Genomic DNA, 23,356 nt, shown 5'->3' on the forward strand with positions numbered 1-23,356 from the left:
CACTGTTGGAGTGCCTCAGCCAGTGCAGCTGCAGTTGAAATGACCCAAGTTTGCATGCTCCAACACCAAAGTATGGGATGGTGAAATGAGTGGGAGATTGGCTTCACAAGCCCTAACTTGGCAGAAAGCTTCCTGTCTGATGATAGGTTCACAGACTATCTCATCCAGCAGTACAGACCCATGCACTGAACAGATTGGAATGTCATGCTGTTTCTGCCCCCTGGATGCTAGATACTGACAGGCTCCTCTCCAGTTCAGCCATAGATGTGGCAGTGGATATACTGTAGCCTGCAAGGTTTTAGCCTGTGTGGCTGCAGAAGCTTGTGCAACACAATCCCAGTGCACAATTCAATGTCAAGATCACATTATTTATCACAAGATGCAAACAATAATAATTTTCTTAGAACAGAACAAGCAAGTGAGAGCCAGAATTTAGGTTCATAATCTGGATTTCCCAGACCTCTGTCCTTCTGGACTATGATTCAGACCATTACAAAGACTGGAAACCACTGAATCTAGATCCATATTTGTTTAAAATCTCAACAGTTCAGCACTCAATTTGGACCTGCTTTCTGGACCTGTCTTATACCTTTTTATATCAGATTGTCTGATATAGTTCTGACAGGGTTGTTCTAGTTTTGCACCAGTTTCAAAGCATGCTACTGATTCTCTAGGAACGTAAATGTATTGGCAGGAGGAATAACCCAGAGTGATGACACAGATGGTCAGAAACACTGATGACATAAACTATACATTTATTCTTCTTTTTATTCCTGCTGCTAAGTAGCATACTAGTTATCTTTTGTTTTCCCAGGAGATAGTTGAAGATGTATCATTTCTAGTGCTCATTCCAACATCACAGGTTAACATAATGCCATGAGCTATTCCCACTAGACGAGCTAGGAACAAGATAATATGAAACTTGCAAGCATAGAACTTTTTTCATGGCATACCAGCTTTAATTGGCCTCAGTGCTAGCCTCGTGCAGAAAAATAGAATCGTTTTAAGTTAAATGATTGGCAATTTAAACAGCACATCATCCCCAGTGCCACCTGTTGGACAGTTCAATATGTGGTTTTGGCACATCTCAGGCTCTGAGGAATGGTATTCTATATTTTAAATTACTTTCTTTTCTTAATGGTACCTCTTTCATTTGCTCCGTAGACCTATTAGGAAAATGGCAACAGGTATGATCCTTGCAGGGATGGCATTTGGACTTGCAGCCATTGTAGAAGTCAAAATAAATGTAAGTATAACACAAGTGATTCCTCTGAAATATTCGGCTTTCTCTGATAGGTTTTTATTAATGTCTGTTGAATAATCTTTGTACCCATTTCGTTCCTTGATAGTCATCTTTGATGTGTGCTTTACAATTAAGCATGCCGATCCAGTTGCTAAATTCTGACTTTCTCAGTCTATCTGTCTCTTTATGTGTCTCTGTCTCTCTTTTGGTCTTTGTAGTTTTGCTGTGCCTGTCATCTATATTGGTTTCTACCATCAGTGTTTGACAGACACCTGGTTAATGTGAGTGATTAATTCCCAGAATGTATCTGTTCTCTTCTATTTCGTGCTGTAGATTGTCTGTGTTTTACTGCTTATTTATTTCTTTCATTCCTTTCCTACTTCAATCTGAGGATGTGTTCTTTACGTAACAAATTCATTTTCCATTGATGGAAGTGAATGCAGCCACTTCCACAATCCCAGACATCAGGGACGGCTGTGCATCTCCAGACAGGATGCCAGCAAAGCCCTTGTAAATTCAATGTTAGCCCCTGCAGGTTTGTACCATTTGTTTCTGGCACGTGCCCAGCTTTGTGCAAACTTTGGCCGACCTTTGGCTTAAGAAAGATACTGTAGGATTAATTTTTAAAGCTTCCATGTATACTTAAAGTGTTCTGTTACAGAGTGGCTGGCACACAGCCCTGGATTAACATTTGCAAGTTCTTCAGGTGAATCCATTGACAGATCTGCTACTGAAAAGAGGCTGTGGGTTCAGCTTCCCTTTCTGATCTTTTTTCATGAGTGAAAAAATGCTTTTCTTGTCAGACACAGCAGCTCTCTCTGGGCACTGAAAGCCTGCTCTGGCTGTGGGCAGCTCCTAAGGGTAGGGACACGGTGAGTTAGAGGCTCTTCCTGTCTCTGTATGGGAATTTTACCCTGAAGGCTATTAAAAGCTCTAACAAAGAACAGTATATGGCGGCCCACCTTGGGCAGTGCAAATGAGAAGCTGCAATAATGAGATTTCCTGGGCATGCATATAGGGCCTGTTGGTCCAGAGCAGCTGTGGGTTTATGGAAGGCAGTGACGCCTTGTCTTTTCCAACAGTGTCTGCCCTCCAAGCTAGGTTCAAACTACCCTGCCTGCCATTCCCAAATTACAGGATGAAATGGAAATAAATAATGGTTCTGAAGTATTCCTGATAACTACTTGTTAAAAGGAAGTGAGGAAAAAAGAGTAATAAATAAATAGTTTTAGATTGCAGATGGCACAAGGCTGATGTTGATTGAAGTTCGCTTTCTAGGAGATGATTCCTGACAGAAAGAGGTTCCTCTGTACTGCAGGCATTGCCTTCCCTTTCCTAGAAAATGGGAAGCAAGATCTGTGCTTGGGAAGCATGGTGTCAAGTGATGCAAAAGGACCAATTACAGTCATGGAGCTGGACTGGGATTTTCAAAACTGAGCTTCTGGCTGAGCAGTCTGGGAAAATAATTATTCTGGTCACAGAATTCTTTCCTTTCTGATATGGCACTTTGTTAAATCCAGGCGCCCGGGAGCTGCATAATGAGAGCAGGGATGTTGTTCTACCTGCCCAGCAGCTGTGCAGCCTGTATGTTCAGTGATGTGAAGGGCAGTCTTTGGGAAGGTTGGTAGGTTGGCTATTGAACTACTATGAGGAGACCCCCCCCCCCAATATAAGATTTATGTTCAGTTTTTGCGCAGTGCAACTTCTGATGAGGAAGGGATGGAAAAGTGTCATTACAGAGAGGAAGACTATTATGACTAAAAATGAAGTTATTAAAGCGCTAATAAAGCATGTGGATGGCACTTAAAGCCTTTTATTTTAATTAGGAAACCGATATGCCTCAACTTGTCCCAAAAGAAAGTTTAATTCAGGTCCTGAATTTGGCAAAGAACCCAGTTCAAGTGACAATCCAAGACCAGAACCTATTTCAGCAGCCAGTGGAGGCTTTCCAGGTAAGTACATGTATGGGGATGGAAGGCTTGACCTGCATCCCATTGAAAAAGGATGGGCTTTTTTCTAGCACTTTCCAATAAAGCCCACAGATGCTACGACTTGTTCTCCAGCCTCTTAAGAGTGCATGGAAATGGCTTTAAAGATGGAGCATGCCATCTCCAACCAGAAAGAAGTGGAAGGTTTGGAGAAGTATTTCCTTGACAAAGGGAGGACAATGTTGACCTAGAATTAGGAATAAAGGATAAGTGTCCCAGTATGAGGCATTCAGCTGGCATCTCTTGGTGCTAAAATGCTAAGTAAGCATTGCTGCTGGGCTCTGAATGGAGTATGAAAAGTATTTACCTGCAAAGGAGAAGAAAAATGGGAAGGTACTTAGTTGGGTATGGACACTGCAACTTGTTTCCCAGTTCAGCTTCCAGATTACTTCAGGTCAACCTAGTTTGGGAGCCAGAATGGCAGTCCATTGGCCACCAGCTGCCTGCCACGTTCTAGATGGAGTCCCACTGAGGCAGACTGAGGTCAAGGAAAGGGTAACTGCATGTGCAAAAGGTTCTCTGGTGTTTGGGTTGAATCTTGCAGGAGAAACTGCTCCAAGCTCTGACATGACCAGCCTGAAGCCTATAGGTCAATGTAGGTCCTTTGCTGCAGGAGGGAAGCTTTTCACCAGCTTTAACTGTTAACCACTTTTTCCAGAATTCCATGAAGAGAGGGTAGGGTTGCACTTGGTGGGAAGAGCAAGATCCTTTATCATGTCAAAAAAGCAATAACTGAGTTTGTTTTATTCACAGAACCCAGATGAGTACTCACATTTAATATTGAATGGAGAGCAACAGAGCCTTCGCTTCATCCTGCAACATCAAGGATCATCTCTTGCTTTTAACTACACTGTGAAGGAAAAATCAGTGTACAGTTTAATTGTTTTTGAGGCGGAAGGAAGCCTATCGAGTCGCTTAGTGAGTGTGGGAGTGAAGTGTAAATACAGTATTAATTCAATGGCTGCGATGATACGATGGGTAACGGGGTAATAGGCTTATTAATTCATTTGCTCAGTTGCAGTGTCTGTCTGATTGCTCTCAGATGCTCCAAGCCTGACTTCTTAGCTAGTGGCACTGGGTCTGTACACATTTCTGCCTGTTGATTAATAGAGGCGTTGTGGCATCTGAGAGTTGCTGGGAACGCTTTAATCCTGTGAATGCTGTAGTGGGACAGCAGCAGCGTGCCTGCTGGGCAGCAGAGCTTGCAAAAGCTGAGGAAGCAAAGAGCCTGAGATTTTCCCCAAAAGATGGTTCTATAAAGCAAAGATGTTAAAGAGGCTCTAGGGCTGGGCAAGGAGTAAGAGCATCAGAGGAATGATTCTGGGTGTAGTTATTACAAGCGTTCAGTGAAAATGCACAGAAGGCCCATTTGTTTTGCTGAACAGAATAAATGATTAAGCCCATTTCCAGCTCTGCAGTTGTTTGGACTTCTGTGTATTGCTGCAATAATTATAGTGACATACGTGGGGTATAGAGGGCTTGATTCTGATATCTTTTGTGTGCAGCTGTATCCCAAGAAGCACTCTTAAAATGAATGGTGTAATTCTGCATTGTGGTAGTTGTGCACGTATGTGTGAATGGCATCAGAATCTGTCCTTATGCTAAAGTGCCAATTTTCTTTGCAATTTCTCAGCCTCCTACCTTGCAGAGTTGCCACTGCATAAGCATTCAATATTGTATAGTAGAAATGATGTAACTGGTTTTAAAAATGAGGAGTTTTAAGAATTTATTTTTTCCCTGAGACAGTTTTGTTGGTTTTTTTTTTTTTCTTTTCTGTTTTCTGTTTTGGAACTTAGGGCTCATTTTCACACAACGTTCTTAAGTTTCCCTGAAACCCTGATGATGGTGTGCTGTTTCCTTTAGAAATTGATATTCATACAGTGATTTTCATACTGTCTCTGTGGAAAGAGAGCCTGAGACAGGCTGAAGCAAAGCAATCTCTGAGCTTCAGTAGCTCTCTGTGCTGGCCCAGCTATCTAGCCTGTGTTTGAATTAGTGCCTACCCCTGGCATGGGCAGATTTCTGCTCTGTGTTGTTGGCTGATGCTGTTGAGCTGTCACTGTCAGCTGTAGATAGAGGAGGTGTGAAAGACAGTATAGTAAATGACACTTTGCAGCACTGCAAGATGAGGGCAGCAGTGTCATCGCTGCTGTGTTGCAGGGCTCATCTGGAGTAGTCCCAGCTTCCTCCAACCCCAAGGTGGGTTTGGCCTCTTGTTCGTGTTTTCCTGGAAGGAGCCAGTCTGAAATTGGTTTCTTCTCCTCTGTGGGTGGTTGAGTGGGCAGGAAATGAATTTGAGACCTCTGGGGATCTTTGCTGAACGCGAGTAATAATTTGTCAGTCCTGCCTGCAGCGTGCTGCTGTGTTAATCCCCATGTGCCTCCCACTGAAAGAAAGTGTTGTTGTTTATTATTTATTGCTCTGAAATTTGTTATTCACTATGGCTATTTGTTATTTAGGGCATATATTATTTGTGGATCAGCATATTGCACTGAAGTGCAATGGACTTTTTATAGGGACGCTGTAGATCTGGATCCTTGGTCTTAGAAGATCAGGGTTTTACATCAAAAAGAAAGTATTGAGAAAGGACTGTGTAGGTACAACCATGGATTTCAACCAGCCAAGAACCTGACTGTATTCTTTTTGTGTGAAAAACAATCTTCAGGGCAGGGGCTGGGTACCTATTGTCTTTATTCTGAGCATTGTGCTCCAAATAAACCCTACTCAGGTGGGTATAGCTTAACTATCCAACTGATGCTCCAGCTGTGATCTTAAGGAGATGTGTCAGTCCCCAGTGTACCCAACCACGCTGCAATTTCAAGGGTGAGCCTGCAGAGACTGTGACCATAAAACAGCTCAGTGCATCTTGGTGTCTCCTGCTCTCTGCCTGTGCTGTGTGATATTTTTCTCTCTGAGGGTCAGGAAAATTATAAGCAGTAGATGATGATCAGAATTGCAACCTAACATCTCCTGTTGGCTTTTGGCTCTGTGGAGATGATGAGTAAGCCAAGAATCCAGCTCTGGAAGTTAGGCTATTTGCTGGCTTTTACAGGAGTGTGGTACTCATGTTTAACTGTAACCAATCATTGAAAGAGGCTAATGTGGATAATGCTCTCTTGCTATCTCCAGATCAAGACAAATCATTTTGTTAGAGAGTGTTGCAAGCCTTAGTAGAAGGGTAACTGGCTGAAATTCTGTAGCCTGCGTTACACTGGAGGTGAGAAAAAAATGTATGATCTCATGTTAAACCTTAGGTGGAGCTGGAATTTTGCCGTTGGTTTCATTGTACAGGGACTTCGCTTCTGTGGCCTGATGCAAAGCTTTAGTGAGATACCAGTCAGTCCCACTGGCTTTGCAATGTGTCATTGCACAGACACTAGTGTTTTCTGCTACATGTTGTTTATAAGGCAGTATTAATTCATATATGTGATTTTCTTCTTTTTTTCCTCCCACTTCAGATTACAGACTTGGAAGCAAAGCCAGAAAATGGTTTGGCAGCTGTTAGGTATGAATGGCTCTTTTTCTTTTCTTTTTTTTTTTTAGGAGTCAAGGGTGGTGGGCTGAGAGAAACTGCTTTGTCTAATTCAAACTGTACATAATGTAACCCAGATGTTCTTGGGTTGGAATCTAGTCCATGCTCATCCTGCAAGAAAAGATTCAGGTGTCAGCTGCAGATACCTCCCACGCTTGCTGTGCAGAACTGAACTGTATTGCCATCTACTGCCTAGGATTGTCTGGGCTGAGATGGCAGCATCAAAGATCTCCTCCTTTGGAAGGGTGATCTCACCATGGCCTGCCATTTTGGGAAAGAAAGGGAAGATGCAATCTGGAAAGGAGCTGTTGCCATTTGTCCTCTGCAACCCGTGATGATCACTTATCTTGTCCAACCTCTGTACAAATGCAAACTAATCAGATAAAATGAGAGCATTACCTTCATAGCCCTGTGTCTGTGAAGCCTTCTGCTGACTGAACACCACCTAGGAGACTTGATTAATACCTCCAGTCAGGAACTCTTTCATTTTTCTGTCAGCATTTTTTGACAGAATCTCAAAACTTTCCTTTCAAAAATTTCTGAGGAAGTTTAACTGGGAGAATGTTCTTTTTTTTCCCACTAAAGTTACTTCTGTTAAGCACATAACTGTCTTTAGGGCTCTCTTCTATGTTAGCAACTGAAAACCAACGTTTTTTAAATCATAGATCATATGAAAAGTGTTTGGTTTCACTAACAGCTCTCTGCATTCCCATGAGAATTTGTTTATGATGAAAATATCTTGCTAGAAAACTCTCTTGATATTAGAAACTCCTTGGAAAGTATGGCAGCACAGTGCACACGCTCATCAGGACACCCACCTTTTTAGTTTCCTGGGGATGGGGTTCTGTCCTCTTGAACAGATGTAAAAGAATCTCTGAATGTGTCTGAGAAGAGGTTGCTGATAAGTTCATTCTCACACACACACAAGCAAGGCATCTCTTTGCTCAGGAGAGAAGATAATAGAGTAAAATTACACAGCAATAGGAAAACTAGTCTTCTGTTGAAAACCTGGGCATTGATTCAGGCTGATATTTTGGTAGCTTGCAGAAGAAACTGTCATAACCTTATGGAGTGACAGAATGCTTTGAGAGAGTACGCTTCTTTTAAGTGATTCATATTGTACTTCCCCTGCCCGGTCTGACAGCCTAATAATATGCTTTCTTTGCAGATTCATTAATGGTTTGAGCCAAGATGTCAACCTCACCATTGACAGCAAACAGTTCACACCTGTTCAGAGAAACTATGGTGTTTCTGGGTACTCGCTGGTAGAGAGGGACACGTAAGTTTCCCTTGCTGTGCTGAAGGTCCTCACTGAAGCCCTTCCTTGAGCACCACAGGGCTTTGTTTTTCCATGCAAATAGCAAAAACTTGATTGCTATGGTCTTGGCATTTGATTGTGTGGCAGATGTTTGTTAAAAAAAAAATAAAAAAAAATAATCAGCTCTGTGCAGAGCAGTTACTCCAGGCCACTTGTGTGTGTACAGAAGCACCACGCATTTACTTTGCAAAGCGTCCAAGCCAAACGATAGTGGGTCAGTTTCTCTGTGTGTAATATGTCGTTAAATAGATTCAAGTTCCAAACTGTGTCTGGAATAGCTCCCTGCCTGTAGCAGTTGTTACTTCGTAAGATAACATAATCAGGGAAACATTATTGCTTGGAAGCATTATTCCTATGACATGAGTATAATGACATTCTAATTCAGGCAATGATCTGAGTTCTCTTAGAGCTAGGTCAAGAGAATACTAGGAACCCAAAATCTTTTTCAAGAAGCCCATATACATAACTTAACTTTCTCTGAGCTGTTACACTGCGTGTGGGGCTGAAGGGAAGAATTATGAGAAGTTATTGAGAGGCCATCTGTGCATCTGTCAGCAGAATAAGGTCGAAGATGGAAAAGCCTCTCTGCCATGTGGCACCTGCTCTATTTTGATATTCTCTCAGTCCCAAGCTCTTAGTGTTAGGATGCTCTCAGCGAAGGAACAATTCATATTCCACATGACAAAGTGTTGGTATGTGAGCTGATGACATCATGTGGGCTGGTAACATCCAGTAACATCCCATGGCCTTGTAGACTGGGCTGATAGACAGGGGCTCCATATGGCCTTGGTTTGGCAGCACTAGACTTGACTCATGTAAGATGTTTCTGGCCTTCACAATGTTTCAAAAGCCTCATGGCTTTCCTCCACAGCAGCTCCATCCAAGGTACTTATTGCTGCAATTTAGACAGATGCATCAACCACTGTAGCAATGCTGCTGATCCTCTGTGCCATCTTGCACATCCAAAATCATAAGAACAAATAAGAAGGCTAATTTGCTCTATTGAAAGGGAACACTATGGCTTGTGGGAGTGTGGCTCTGATATCCCGAAGGCTTCCTGAGCCTGGCTAACTTGCCTGGCCCACAGTTCCTAAAAGGAGTGAATAAAATTTTGGAAGAAAGATGAAGAAAAAAAAAATAAATAAAAAAGGAGAAGTTGTTTCTCTTTTTGCTGGAAATTTTTGAGGTTGCTTGGAAGAAGCAGCACTTCAAAACATTAGCAATAGCCTGGGTCATTGGGTAATCTCTAGTCAGTGCCTAAGTGTTTCTGAAAGGAAGAGATGGCAAGAACTCCAGTGATCCTCTGACATAAACCTGACTGCAGCTTTACATTATACATCCTCTCTTGTCCATTGTAGGGGCATTTTTGATAGCTCTACTCTGTGCTCTTTGTCTGTGAGACTAACCAGAAAATGCTGTACTTCATCCTTGTATCTAGATATGATAATGGAAAATGCATAACTGAAACTGGGGAATTCACCCTGGACCTAGGGCTGCTTGACTTTGGTGCATCGTACACTGTTGTGATAACTAATGTAAGTGATCCTGTGATGGTAACAAGCTCGTTCTGCTCTAGTCTCTGGCAGTGTTTTTCCTCCTATGTTGGTGACTCTCTTGCTTTCTCCACTTTGCGAGACCGAGGCAATAGCTATTTGAAGGCCATCCAGTAAAAGGTTCTGACGACTATATAAGCAAAGTAGGTGGGTGTACATCCACCTTACGCTGTGATCTCATCAAGTCTTACCAGTTAAACAAAAAGCAATGTCTTTTGCTTGATGGAAATCCTCCTTGTAAAATCAAGTGACCTGCAATTTGTGCTGGTTTCACACCATCCTTGTTTGGTTAACGTTGATCCAGCACATTGCCAAGAGATAATGCTGCCTGTGGCCTCTAAAATACTGTACCTGGTAATATCTCACACCTGAGAAACTGCGAAAATGGTTAGCTACATCCTCATGTTTTACTTACTGATCTGAAGGTCGATCTTTCAAGATGTGTGGATTTTGCACAGGAAGAGGAGGGGCAAAGTACTGAGAGAGGTGGATGAGTTTTTGCGCCTGCTTTTCCTCCTCTCACTCTCTGTACAGCTCATTTGGAGACTGGTGTAAAGTCAAGGTGTGGTTTTCCAAACAACCCAGAGGTGTGAACCAAAGAGGGTGGAATCCTTTGCCTGCCTGCCAGCTTCTTAGAGGCAGTGCTCTGACTCTGGTCCAGCTGGCAGGAGCCACAGAGATTAATGTAACCATCTTAGTGCCCATTTTAACCTTTCCACTGCACGCTTACAAACCAGGTCTGACAGGACATGCTGCTGAGCTGCCCTTTGGGGCTTTGACTACTGTGTTGTGATGAGCAGAGCAAAGTGCTGTCAGCTATTCCCTGGCAGGAACATCTCCCTGTTGGGCAATTAATGGGAACTGTTCATGTCTGTGGAGTTCAAATATGTAGAGGGGAAAAACATAGCTACGAAACACCTGTGTTTTGTTTTTTTTTTCCCAATATATTTTTCCTCCTGTAGCTGGAATGGCATGCACAGTCTTGGAGAGAACAGGCAGATGCTGCCATCTTTGAGTGTGGAGATTTATGTACACAAAACACATGCACACTTGTAGCGATGTTGGCCAGTCCCTACTTTGACAGCTGCACGCCTCTTTCCCTGGATGAGAAGCTGAGTAGAGTAGCTGCGTGGAAAATATGAGACTAAGAATATTATCCCCAAGCCTTGAGTAACACAGCTGAGTGAGGGCCAGTAGAGGTAGATGCATCCCAAGTGGCTGTGGGCAAGGATCCCATTTTGTGGTCCCATCTCAAGGCCCCTGCTGCCTCCATGGATGCTCAGGGGTGGCTCTGTGCCTCAGACTCTCTGGCCCTGTGCACTCCTTTAATCTTTCTGACCCCCTGTTTTTTCATCTCTTGCCCTGTGCTTTCATCCTTCTGTAGAGAGTTAGTTTGCTCCAGGCCAAGATAATTTTTAATTATTGCAGTGATTTCTACCGTACCCTCCTACTCAGCTGAGAGGTCTGTATAGAAGAACCAAGAAAGCAATATATTAGGCTGCTAATATGGCTGAACTATAATACTTAAATCATGGAAATACTGCCTTCCCAGCCTTCTTCAGTGTGCAGTTGTAGTATAGTACTTGTGACATTTCCTTTGGGCAAAAGAGCAGTGCGCAGCTCTCCTCTCACCCCTTTTAGCCTTCTAAATTACACTCTCTTGATTTGCCTCCCTGCATGGTGATTAAGTACATCTCGTAAACATCCCTTGTATTTTCCCGTGTACTCTTCTTAAACACTATGTTTCCTGCCTGAAGGCATTTTAGCCTAATGATTGCCTGGCTGCTACTCAAATCTCTCTCTGCTTCTCTGCACATCAGAGGCAGTATTAATTACACCTAGAAAAACAAACAAAAGGAATTAGGAATACAGCCACTATAACTGACTCAGTATACCTGATATGGAGAAGTTTCTGCTACTCTTAAGAATTCCTGAACTGGTTATGTTTGGGTGTTGATGTTATAGTTGGGGAGTTATACAGCACTGACGAAATGCAAACAGTGGCCATGTAGAGGGAGTGAGCATTTATCCTCTTGCCCGTTTTGGCTCTGGTGTCAGCAGCAGGTGACAGGCTCTGTAAAAGTACCACATGGACTTTTCCCAACCCCAATGAAGAAGGCAACTTGCCATTTTGCAATAAATCTTGAAGCTCTTGTGGCACAAGAGATAGCTGGGATATTTCCATGTTGTGCAGAAGGAGTCAGCCTACTCCCAGCAGGCTTGGATGTGCCAGAGATCAGACCTACAGTTCCACTTCCAGGTCAGAGCTTTGCTTCTGTCTTTGCTTTAAGCTTCATCTTGATTCTCTGTTGTAAACCAATCTGGGAAGGATCTGATCTTTCAGCAGCTAATCGATGTTCCTTTATTTTCCTGCTAGGTTTCTGGAGGTGCGGTTCAGACATGGAAGTCAGAAGACATCAAAGCCAACAATGTCCATATGGCTTGGCAATTACCACAGTACTTATTAATATCTGCTGGAGAAGTGATGTTCTCCATTACAGGTCTGGCCTTCTCCTATTCTCAGGTATTCTGCTTAAAGATAAGGGGCTTACAATTAGACTTCAGGATTTATTCCCACATCTGCCAAGGTTGCTGGAGGCTTGGAGCTTGCTTTAAACTGAGAGAGTGAAGGGGTCTAAATGTCTATAAGAATTTGATTGTAGTACACTGGGTTGTCTGGGGAGAAGGTTTGTGAGTGGAGAGGAATGAGATATTGCAAGATCAAAAAGCTGAAGCTGCTCAAATTTATCCTTGGAGTAAACTGCAGATATTTATTAATGTGAGGAATTAATCTAGGACAATCAGATTGTGAGGACAATCTGTTGTGGGATATGGATGATTTGAGATTGGCAGGAAGCTTAACATCAAGATCCAGTATTTTCCAAAGATGTACAGCTGCATGGCACCAGGCTTCAAGCTTCAGAGCTTGTTGTGTGGGTCCCTAGTCTTCCTGATCTTACAGTCTCAGATGATCTGGACTGGGGGTGATCAGAATCCAGATCTGTTAACAGCAGCCATTGCTTCCTTCTTCACGTGTCCTCTAGGATGACTTGTTTTGAAACCTCCTTGTATGCAGCTGTAGGACTTAATTGCAGAGGAGACACATAGAAAATTCCACCATTTCCTCTTAGGCTAGGTAGAGGGATGTGGGCACAGCATGACAGCCACTGCCCAGCCTCTTCTTCCCTTTTCAGTCTCCAGCCAGCATGAAGTCGGTGCTGCAAGCAGGCTGGCTGCTCACAGTGGCTGTTGGGAATACCCTGGTGCTTGTTGTTGCCCAGGCTGCACCTATGGCACAGGTATGGTTCTGCTTGTAAAACAGAGCTAATGCTTTAGAACAGGCCCTGGATGGTGTTTCTGGATGTCTGTGCCCTGGAGGCAGAGTTTCTCTACCAAGCCCCAGGCTCCTGCATGCCCCAGCTGTCTCCCAGCCAGGGCTCTGCGTAGCCCTCAGCATTGCCCTCTGGAGCAATGGTCTTCCCTGTGCCTTTCAATGGCTGTAAGTAATACTGTGACTTGTGCTGTGCTAATAGTGCTAGAACTCAGCATTAGGCAAGCAGACTTTATTTGGACCTGGAGCCTGGACACAATGCCAGCCATGTGTTGCTGTTGCATACCAAAAGCTGCTTGCCTTCATCCAGCCAGCCCCATGGGTGTCCAGCCTGAGACTCCGTCAGGGCCAGCTGCCTATTGCACCCCTGTGATATTGGGCTCTGCGTGGGGAGGCTGTGGTGCAGAAGTTGTTTCTTCCAAGCTGCCAAGCTTCTGGGATGATGATATGAAGGTGTGAACTGGAGCTTGTTTCTGGCTCACAGCAAACTGCCTGTCTCAAAGGCATCTTGTGGGCAAAAAGCTCAGGCAGGTATATGCCAGTCAGGGCAGATTTGTAAGAAGAGGTTTAATGAAACTAGCCCAAGGTAACTGGTTTGTTTTGAGGTATATCACTATATTCATATTTACATAACTGCATTACGTATATGTGGTTTACCAGAAAACAGGATGAGAAAGTTTCTACCTTGTGAGAAATCTTAGGTGCTGGCAAGCTTTCACCCAGCACTTTGAAAAGCATGTGGACACGCAGAGAAATCCTCTGGATTGTGAGACTGGCGTTACCTGACTTGCTGTTTTGTTTCTTTCTCTCTTTCCTAGTGGGCTGAATTTGTCTTGTTCACTGTTCTACTCTTTGCTGTGTGCATTATTTTCTCCATCATGGGATATTTCTATGTCAGTGTGGATCCAGAGGACCTAGAAGAAAAGGAAGAGAAGAGAGAGACCCCAAGTAGAGGAAACATGATTAGTCTCGTTACTCAGAAAACGAAGCTCTAACACATTTTGGGTTGGGATCCTTTCTCTCTCTTTCTCTCTCTTTCTCTCTCTTTCTCTCTCTTTCTCTCTCTTTCTCTCTCTTTCTCTCTCTTTCTCTCTCTTTCTCTCTCTTTCTCTCTCTTTCTCTCTCTTTCTCTCTCTTTCTCTCTCTCTCTCTCTCTTTCTCTCTCTCTCTCTCTCTTTCTCTCTCTCTTTCTCCCTTTTTAATGTTTTTTTTTTTTTGTTGTTTTTTAACTCAGTAGATGGTAGGGTGAAAGAAGAATGGGGACGATGTTATTTTATAGTACTGTGGTCTTTATTACTCATAATGTAGCTGCCATCTAAATGGGACAAAGTAGTCCTCTATAAAAACAGTAGGGGTCCTGAAATCAGAGCAAAATTCCCTGGGAGAAGTCCTGTGCTATTGAATACCCATATAAGTAAAGACAATGGAATTTAGAACCTGTCCATCTTTCTAAGCAAGGAACGTTTTCCTATAATTTTATTTTAAGTATACATTTAGGGCAGCAGAGAGGAAGGGTGGAGAGCATGCCAGCAAAAGTTGGAGATGCTTGGAGGAAAGGATGAAAAATCCAGTATGGGATCAGGGAAGAACAGATGTTACAGATGGAAGATTTTTTTATTTTTATTTTTTACTGCAATCATCAAAGACTGGAAGAGTTACAATCCCCCAAAATTTCATCATGTAACTCTCTTTATGAGTATTTCACCCCATTACTGCAAATTATGTTTGGTCCTGATTTATGACTTTCACCTCCAGGCCCAGAAGTAATAACAGGGAATTAAATGCTGCAGGCTAAACTATTCCCAAAGCACTACTGAACAAGATATGCATTCTACCATCTCTCTGATATACGGTACTTCTTAGAAGTCTGCAGCAACTGATAGTATTCTTTGATTAGACATGATTAGAGAATTGGTTTACATTTTCGTACTTTAGGAATCTAAACTGTTGTTTGTAATCTTCCTATATATAAAGTCTACATTGGACATTTCCTTTAACAGTACCTGCCACTGCAAGTTAGGGTATGGCTGTTTTCTTATCTCATGCTTCAGTTATTCTCCACTGGGAGAAACACTGCAGCAGTTTCTATAAAATTCCAGGCATCCTGCAGTGACTTAAACAAGGAAGCACTTTACCATCTTTTTCCAATCTACAAAAGGATACTGTGGCATATGAGATTTTTCTTTTCCTACCTGATTTTTGTCTCTCTACCCATGTAGGTATGTAGGTATTTTAGTGGAATTGTGAGAGTTATCTGATTTTTCTTGCTTGCATGAAGCTGTGAATTTTCTTGTCCTACATTCGAACTGTTTCAACCATTGCCAATCTAGTAAAACTCCTTGGACAGTTCCTGCCTTCCTCTGTCACTCCAAGGCTGCAGCTGTGACAAGTATGGCCTAATTTACAAAAAGACTGTCAATAGGGTCTTCAGGTTCCCAGAGAATAGATTTTTAATGATGCTTTCCTCTTCCAAATCGGCATTGGTCATATCATGAAATACTTGCTTGATTTCCACCCTGAACAGGAGCGTGCGAAGGAATATGCTTAGCTTAACATCACCGGTGCTTTAATTTGCTGCCACGTGTGTGTTCCTGAATAAGACTGAGACAGCGTCACTTTTTGGTTTGTCACTGGAACACGCAGTCTCGGATTGTTTCCTTTCCTTCCTGTCCTAAATGGCCATGAGGGTGCACCACTTGTCCTGCATAAGCTCCTGCCTGCTGTGAAATAGCATCTGGGTCTTGCGCCAGAGGGGGACCGTGGTCTCAGACAAATGACAACAGGCTGCGGGTGTGCACACAGAAGTGCTTAATGTGCTTCAGTTGATGCAGAGCCATTTATTAAGCTGTGGTAGCTGGAACCGGGCGGCTGAGCCCTGCGACTAAGTGGGAATGAAGGGCATTGAAAGCCATCTATTAGGTCATCCAACCTGCTCCTCGGAAGCCAAGTCGGGATTATTCCCTCCACTCCTTTCTGGTATTGTTCTCTTGCCATGAATCTGTGTGTGTTCTTTCTCCTCCAGGCACTGTTGTTTTCCTAATCCTGTTTTATGATACGTTGCGAATCAGCTCAGAGGCTGCTGAATCACTCTGCTATGATGCTGTTTGACCGGCTTCCAATTTGAAGCGCTAATAGAAAGCATTTTGTCCCCTCCTCCCCCCACCAACAAAACAAAAAAACCCCCACAAACGGAAGGAATGGACAGGCTCCAGTAGTACTGAACAGACCCAATTTAGAATTATTGGAGCATTTAATTTTTTATAAGCCTTGAATTTGGAAGTGCGTTGAGGTTCGAGGGCATCTGCGGTGAAAAGACAGCTGAGAATTATTGGAGTGCTCTCCTTGGGAAGCACTTGGTGCATCTCAGCTTGAGGTGGCGTGAGGGAAATCAAGGTGCTCAAAGACGTGATCTTTAAGACTGCGTGTGCTCAAAAACCTCTTGGTTTTTATGTTTTATTTCCTCACTGGCAGCATTACCAGAAGCTGTCACACATTCTGAGCTTAATTTAAAGGAAGCATTCCAAACTCATAAAAGATACATTTAGGATGTCATCTGTATCTGCTTTTTAGTCTCCTGATGCCAAATTGTCCCCTCCCAAACATCTCGACGTTCCAAACCATCGCCATAATGCTGTGGGGAGAAAAATTGCAATTTGTGGTTGGGAAGGTTAAGAACGTGAAGTCAACGCTATGAATAAAGTGCTAACATGAGGCTGGGGGGGTGCTGCAGCCCCTTGGGAGAATTGCTCCAGGGAGTGGAAGGCTCTGCTTGTGTTCCTCTTCTAGCTGATGGACTTCCTTCTCCCCCCCTGCTCATCGTCACCTGCTGGAAGTCACCTCCTCCTCTGCTCTGCCTGCTCGGTGGTTGGTACGGCCATTCCTTACTGCTTCAGCTACGGTCATAAAGCTTTGCTAACTTGACCCATTTATTGAAATGCACTGCAGTTGGGAAAGATTTCCCCTGAGCGTGCTGGCAACCAGCAAGGAGCAGGCTAGGGGCTGTAATGAAGAGCTACAAGGTTGCAAAATGGCACCTTCAGTATAGCACTTCTATTTTAGAGCTACAGCTCCATCCTTGCAGCCCTTTCATCACCTTCAAATGGGCTCAGAGCAGGATCAAAGATCTGGGACCTGATTCTGTAAAGTATTGAGGTCTCAGGGGTGTTCTTCCTTACAGACAGCCCAAAGCCAGGGCCATGCACAGCTCTTAACTCCCAGTTTGAGGAAAGTATTCCTTATTCCTATTGATCGTTTGATTTGGTATCAGAAGGGGAAGCCAAAATAGTGATAGTATATGTAGAGCTGTGCACACCCCTATGGGGAAACAGCAGCCTGCTGCCTGTCCAGCTTTGCCTGTCACTTTCAGCAAGTGATGGAGTTTGTCCCGGAGCAGATCAGGGATAGCTCACACCAGCTGTTTTGGAGGCTGCCCTACAGAAATGATCATCTCCAGCTAAGGGACAGCAATGAGCTGACGAAGATCTATAGCACATCACTGTGCAAGCCTTCATGGAGAGTGCAGGGATTTGCCCCGCTGTGGATGCACACGTATTTGCTTTGTGGAAGGATGCATTCTGATCAAGTCTTTTAGTGTAGCAAACTTCCCTTCAGTTGTGCTGGCTGTTGTCCAACATATTTTTCCTCTTAGCAGGTTGTAAGTGTGGCCAGTGGTATTTCCTTCCAGCTTTGTATGAGATAAGCATAAAAATGAGATTTCAAACTCTGCAAAAACAACTTCTTGGCTATGAGTCCCTTAAATTTACCTCTTCTTTCTGAGGCACCAGGATGCTATTAGGAAGCAAGCTGTGCTATGCAGCTCAAGGGGTTTGCATCTCTCTTCTTCCCTCTGCCTTTCCCCATGGAGTCCTATGACTACAGAAGCTGTGTTTTGTGATTTTTATTTTTATTTATTTATTTTTGGGGGGATAAAAAGAAGTGTCGCTTACACAAGGACAATCTTTACTTTCATTAGACTGAGCCCACTCATTTCTTCAGGTTCTCATGCTAGAGTTGTCTGTGAAAGATGTGGTTTTCCTGAGCAGTGACCTACATGCAAGCTTTATTGTGAAAGTGAAATGTGAATGAGTGAAAGGAAGGGTGCAGTGATGGGAAGAAGAGGAGGAGAGGAGGCTGTGCTCCTGGCAATGCTCCACCACCCATGGTGGCCACTACCTTGGCTTTCTTTGGGACAGAAGAACCAGCCGAGGTGTATCACAGAGAATGGCAATTAATGGGTAGTTTTAGCCAGGGCTATATGAAGAAAGACAACCTTTTCTTTGTGCTGAATTTCTTTTCCCAGCCTAGGAAATGCTTTCTAGCAACAGTAGCTTAAACCTGTGAAGTCAGCTTCATGGCAAATACCACAGCTGCTGAATTTTGGATGATAGCAGCCTCTGCATTTTGTTAGCACATTTGTTATTGTGATATGAACAACAGGGTTTAAGAAATATTTCTAGTTCCAGCTGGTTTTAGCCTGGTCCTTCATGTCAGTGTGTGTGATAAACCTGTCATGCAGAAGAAGATGGTGTGAGGCCTTTGGGTTTCCTGAGCAATTTGGGAAAAACAAAAGCAAAATCCCCAGTGAAGCTGCTGAAGTAGGGACTGCAGCACTGCTTCCGTTGGGGCTGCCTGCGGGTTCCATAAGGCAGGGCCCTCACTCAGCTTTCCAGGAAGACAAAAACTGGGGGCACTCAAATGTTTTGCCCTGAGTAGGGTTTGTGCCACATTACAGAAATGGCATGAAGAAAATCGTTGCTTTGCTCTTAACCTCTCCTTCCTTGCCATCTTGGGTGGTTAGTAAGAAAGCAAACAAGTTGTCTCCTATTGAGCTCTGAATCAAGCTGCTGCTGCATCTCCTCAAGGCCTTTCCATGCTGTGTTTTACCAGGAGATCAATGTGAATCAGTGTCTGTAGACCAGAACCCAGCAGTATAGCAACTAGCAGCCAAGCTGGCGAAATGACAAGCAAGCGAACATCACTTGTTAGATTAATTTATGTCATTGCATGTGTGGTTTGACCTGTACAGTCTTCATGGTTGGGCTGCTCTTTCAGCCTCCCACATATGCTGGAGGCTCTGGAGCCCCGGCCTCACCAGTTCATCTGTGATTCTTTCTCTTGTGAGGAAGAAGGAGAAAACCAATCTGGGATGGGCATTTCTTCCTGCCCGCTTGTCCTGACTGTGGTTGCTTTTGCTACACCACGCTGGGCATCAGGCAGCCTGAGCAATGCTTACATTTTGCCCTTTGCTGTCTGTAGCCTTTCTTTTGGAACTAATGTCACAGTTTTTCTTTTTTTTTTCTCCCCCAAAGGCTGTTCTGAGCACTGCACTCTCTTGCATGAAATAAATAAATGGCCCTGCCTGTTTGCTGGCAGATGGTCCATCCATCTTCTGCCATAACTTTAGAGCTGTGAAGAATCCCCCTGAGCTCGTGGTGCCAGCAGAGTCCTTTACATCCCTGCTGGAGGAGCTCTCTGGCTCTTCCTTGCACACCCTTTGTACGTGCTGGTTGAAACCAAAGGACTTATGCTTTGTTCCTCGCAGTGCTCCTCAAGCTGCTGTAATGTAAGCTCTGAGTTCCCACTTCTGTTGGAGCTGAAAACTATTAAAAGCCATTGAGTGCTTTACAACTAGCTGGTTTTGTACAGTAAAATCTTTTTTTTTTTTGTAATATCTTGCTGCTTTCATATCCGCTGCTTGCAGCTATGATGTGAAACACTGCTCCAGCCTTCTCCTGTCACCCCCCACTCTTCTGGAGGAGGCTTGGCTTTTAGCTTTTCCTTATCTTAAAATCCTTATCTTTGGTCAGTTTAGTCCTGGTGCCATTCATTGTCCAGCATCCCCTGAAACCTTTCTGTGAAGCACTGGGACAGTTTGCCCAGAGTAGTGGTGGGTGTCCATCCCTAGAGATACTCAAGGTCAGGCTGCACCAGGCTCTGAGCACCTGATCGAGCTGTGGGTGTCTGTGTTCTTTTCAGGTTGGACCAGATGGCCTTTAAAGGTCCCTTCCAACACATATGATTCTAAGCCAGGAATCCCAGATGATCTTTTTGGATTTTTGCTTGTGTCTGCTCAGCACCTCTTGCTGGTGTCACTAACACAGCTCCCAGGGCCCATCCATAGGCTTACTAGATGAGAGGAGTAGAGAAGTCCTCCCAGTGCATCTAGAACAAATCTCTCACTTCTGAAAGCTTGGAGTGCAGAGAAGGCCTTTCTTTACTCTTCCTTCCACTGACTCTGTTTTTTCTTGCTGGCAGTCATCCTCTCAGCTCCCAGTTGGGTCTCCTAGTAGTGACAGTTCACTCTAAGGGAACTTCTGCCTCCAAAATGGGGTTTGACCAGTCTCATGGTAACACCCATCGTGGGGTTCATCTTGCCTGTTCAGCGCTCATCGGATCATTTGATTTGGAAGGGATCTTTAAAGATTATCTAGTCCAACTCCCCTGCAATGAACAAGGACATCTGCAGGTAGATCAGGTTGCTCAGAGCTCCGCTGTTGTTCCAGGTCTCTGCTATGGTTTCTCCTCCTTTCTCTCTCACCAGTTTTGCCTTCTTCATCACAGCGTCCCATTAGCAGTGCGATGCCTGGAGGCTGAGTGCCCTTCACACCACGGATCTACAGGCAAAGTAAACTCAGCAAATCAGTAGGGTAGACTTTGACGGCTCCTGTCTTCATCAAAGACTGAGATCTAATGAGGTCCCTTTGATAAACTGAGCTGATGGGCCAATTTGGCTTGCATATGCAGTATTACAGGCCTCATGGGGCTTATCATTAAAAGACATAAGAGAATGCAATTACTTAGAGAGCTACGAGGAGATTGCTGTAAGCCACTAGTCCCTGCTTTGTCAGAACAAAGCGGAACCTAATGGCAGGGTGGCAGGAGGCAGCAGGCAGCCTATGTTTGCTGTGGGAGGCAGATTGTGTCCTGCAGGTTTGGACACATGCAATAGCAGAGAGGGCAGGGTGCCACTGCAGCCCCTTGGTCCCTGAGCTGTTTGCTCCAGAAGTGAAACCTCGTTCCCTTTTCACCCAGGTGGCTGCTTTATCTCTTTCTACAGTTTCTTGTGTTTCTAATTCCACCCGTAAACTATGGTTGTCTTTGATTGCGGCAAGATAGATTTCAGCTGGGTTCCTCTGCCAGAGCCTAATCAAACCCTGACCTGCATAGGGAGCTCAGTGCAATCTGGCTGCTCTCTGCTTCAAACCCTCAGGCCTCGGGCTGGATCCCGACCCAGCAGGAAGAGCTCTGTTAGCTTAGGCTCTGAATCAAGCCCTGAAGATGAGAAATGCCTGGCTGGACACAAATGCAATTCTCCTTGTTTTCTTTTTTCTTTCAGGTTACTGAGTCAGAGCTGGATGGCATATGTAATTGTAGCAGATCTATTCTTTTGTCTTTCTCTCTTTTTCTTTTTTTTTTAAAGGAACATTCATGATGCATTTTAATCACAACATTTAGAATACATCCAAATAGCTCGAGCTCAAATAGATCTTGTTTTTCAGCCAGAAAGCTTGTTTTTCATCTATTATAATAATAAATGTGCTATTGATAACAGCTTAGATGCAATTCAGCACAGCTTTGTGCTGTGCATTGGCTCTGGAGGGCCAATATTTTCTTATTATCCATTATTGATATGACACGTTGCAAATATTTAACAAACAAATGATTGGGTTTTTCCTCTTAGTTTGCAGTCTCATTCTTTCTGACGGCTTTTTGACAAGTCAGGATTAACGATGATCTTGTTTAAGACAATTGATGGCTGGCAGGTTTATTCTCTGAACCTACCAGTGCACTCAGAGAACCAGCGCTGGGACTTTCAATTAAATCTCATCCTTGAAGCAAATTTTTTTTTTTTTAGCTTTATTCTATCCAATTCTCCTAAGCGGAAATCGGATTTGCCTGGTAAAGTGCTTAGACCTGTTTTTCATTTCTTCATTTATGTAGTCATTTTAAATATAGAAGCTTAACATGATGTGCTGGCAAAAGGAGCTTGTTTTCCCTCTCGGCCCAGAGCTTGCTGGGTCTGCTCAGCCTGTAAGTGCTGTAGTAGATAGGTCCTTGAGCATAAGCTCGGAGCAAGGAGGCCACCTCGAGACTCTGCAGAAAGGAGAGATCCAGAAGGATGCGCTGGGTTTGGTCCTCACATCTGGAGGATGTTTCACCCCGTGGGAAAGCCTGGTGTGAACGCCGGGGCTCACGTGAGTTTTGGGTAACCGGTGGGGAAGCTCTCACCGAGACAGGAGCATCTTCTAGGGGAAAACAGCAGCGGAACAGAGACTCGCAGGAAGCACGTGCTGGGCACTGGGCCACATGTTGGGCACCGGGCCAGCTCTGCCCTGCCATTTCTGACCGTGAGCTGTGCGTGCACAATGCAGGAATTCACTGGAACGTGAGCCAGGCTTCGGAGATGAGAAGTGAGTTTGTTCTCCAGTAAAATCGCCTTTTGTTAGCAGAAAATCTGTGCATCGGGTTCCCCAGGGGAATAGTGGTTGAGAAGCACAGATGATTAAAAGATAACACGTTTGAGGGCTTTTCATTTTTTTTTGTGGGTTTGTTTTTTCTTTCTTTCTTTTTTTTTTTTAACGCTCCTTTTGGGTTTGGAAGCTGGATGCCACACATAGGTTTCTCCACACCGACCTGGAAATAATTTACTTGTTTTAATGCAAAAAAACCAATCGAACAACAACAACAAAGCTGAGACTCTCAGAAGAAAAGCCCCCAGGAATTGTGAAATACCAAATGTCACACCAACAAAAATGACTGAAGCTGGCAGCTCCCAGCGCAGCGTATCACGTTGGTCTTGAGCAAGAAAAAGCCAAATCAAGCAAGACTTGATGGAACAGAGTAAAAGCAGGCAAGCACCTCATCTTGGCTTGGAATAGCACATTCATAGAGAAAGCATTTTTCATTGCTTTTTATTTGGTAAGCAGTAAAACCACTGGCTCAGGCCTATCACAGCCCGTGTGTGCCTGCTGCTCGGTGCCCATCCCTTTCTGTAGTGTAAGCACTCTGCTCCCTTCCCTTGGTAGCAGTGGTGGGTCTGGTGCTGCGTTTCAGCATGTCTGCATGCGTATCTTTAGTCCTGCAATAATCCCCATTGCACAGATGGTTCCACCTGGTATTTAAGCCTTCACTTCACTTTGTTTTAAGGCTTGCTTAACAGTTTTCTTGTTGATCGACTCAGCATCAATCACCGTAATGTGCCAGAAATGCTGTTCCCATTAACAACTGCATTTTGTTGGAAGCTGGGTAGCCCACAGTGCTGCTCCGGGTCCAGCACAAGGATGGGCATTTATCTGTGAAAGCTGGGGGATCTGCAGCCCACAGCACCCTGCAGTTGTATGGAGCAGCCCTGAGAAGTCGCCCTGCATCCAGGTTCCCAGGCCTGTCCCAGT

The 23,356-nt window shown here is 44.1% G+C and overlaps 1 protein-coding gene across 11 annotated transcripts in view; it reads left to right on the plus strand.

Annotated features, from left to right (window-relative positions):
* Positions 1-21,804, plus strand: part of SLC15A2 (solute carrier family 15 member 2) — a 92,230-nt gene extending 70,426 nt beyond the window's left edge. For 7 of the 11 annotated variants that reach the window (XM_025152205.3, XM_025152206.3, XM_040703484.2 and 4 more), the window contains 9 exons: positions 1,165-1,246; positions 3,070-3,195; positions 3,985-4,149; positions 6,690-6,736; positions 7,932-8,042; positions 9,520-9,616; positions 12,012-12,158; positions 12,829-12,933; positions 13,784-21,804. In XM_025152205.3, the coding sequence (XP_025007973.2) occupies positions 1,165-1,246; positions 3,070-3,195; positions 3,985-4,149; positions 6,690-6,736; positions 7,932-8,042; positions 9,520-9,616; positions 12,012-12,158; positions 12,829-12,933; positions 13,784-13,960 (1,057 nt within the window). In that variant the 3' untranslated portion in view covers positions 13,961-21,804. Of the gene's footprint in view, positions 1-1,164; positions 1,247-3,069; positions 3,196-3,984; positions 4,218-6,689; positions 6,737-7,931; positions 8,043-9,519; positions 9,617-12,011; positions 12,159-12,828; positions 12,934-13,783 lie in introns of those variants that run through there. The other 4 variants (XM_046943628.1, XM_015289996.4, NM_001319028.3 and 1 more) reach the window with 4 other exon arrangements.
* The last annotated feature ends 1,552 nt before the right edge of the window (positions 21,805-23,356 follow it).

The sequence above is a fragment of the Gallus gallus genome, chromosome 7 (assembly GCF_016699485.2).
Source record: "Gallus gallus isolate bGalGal1 chromosome 7, bGalGal1.mat.broiler.GRCg7b, whole genome shotgun sequence".
NCBI lineage: Eukaryota > Metazoa > Chordata > Aves > Galliformes > Phasianidae > Gallus > Gallus gallus.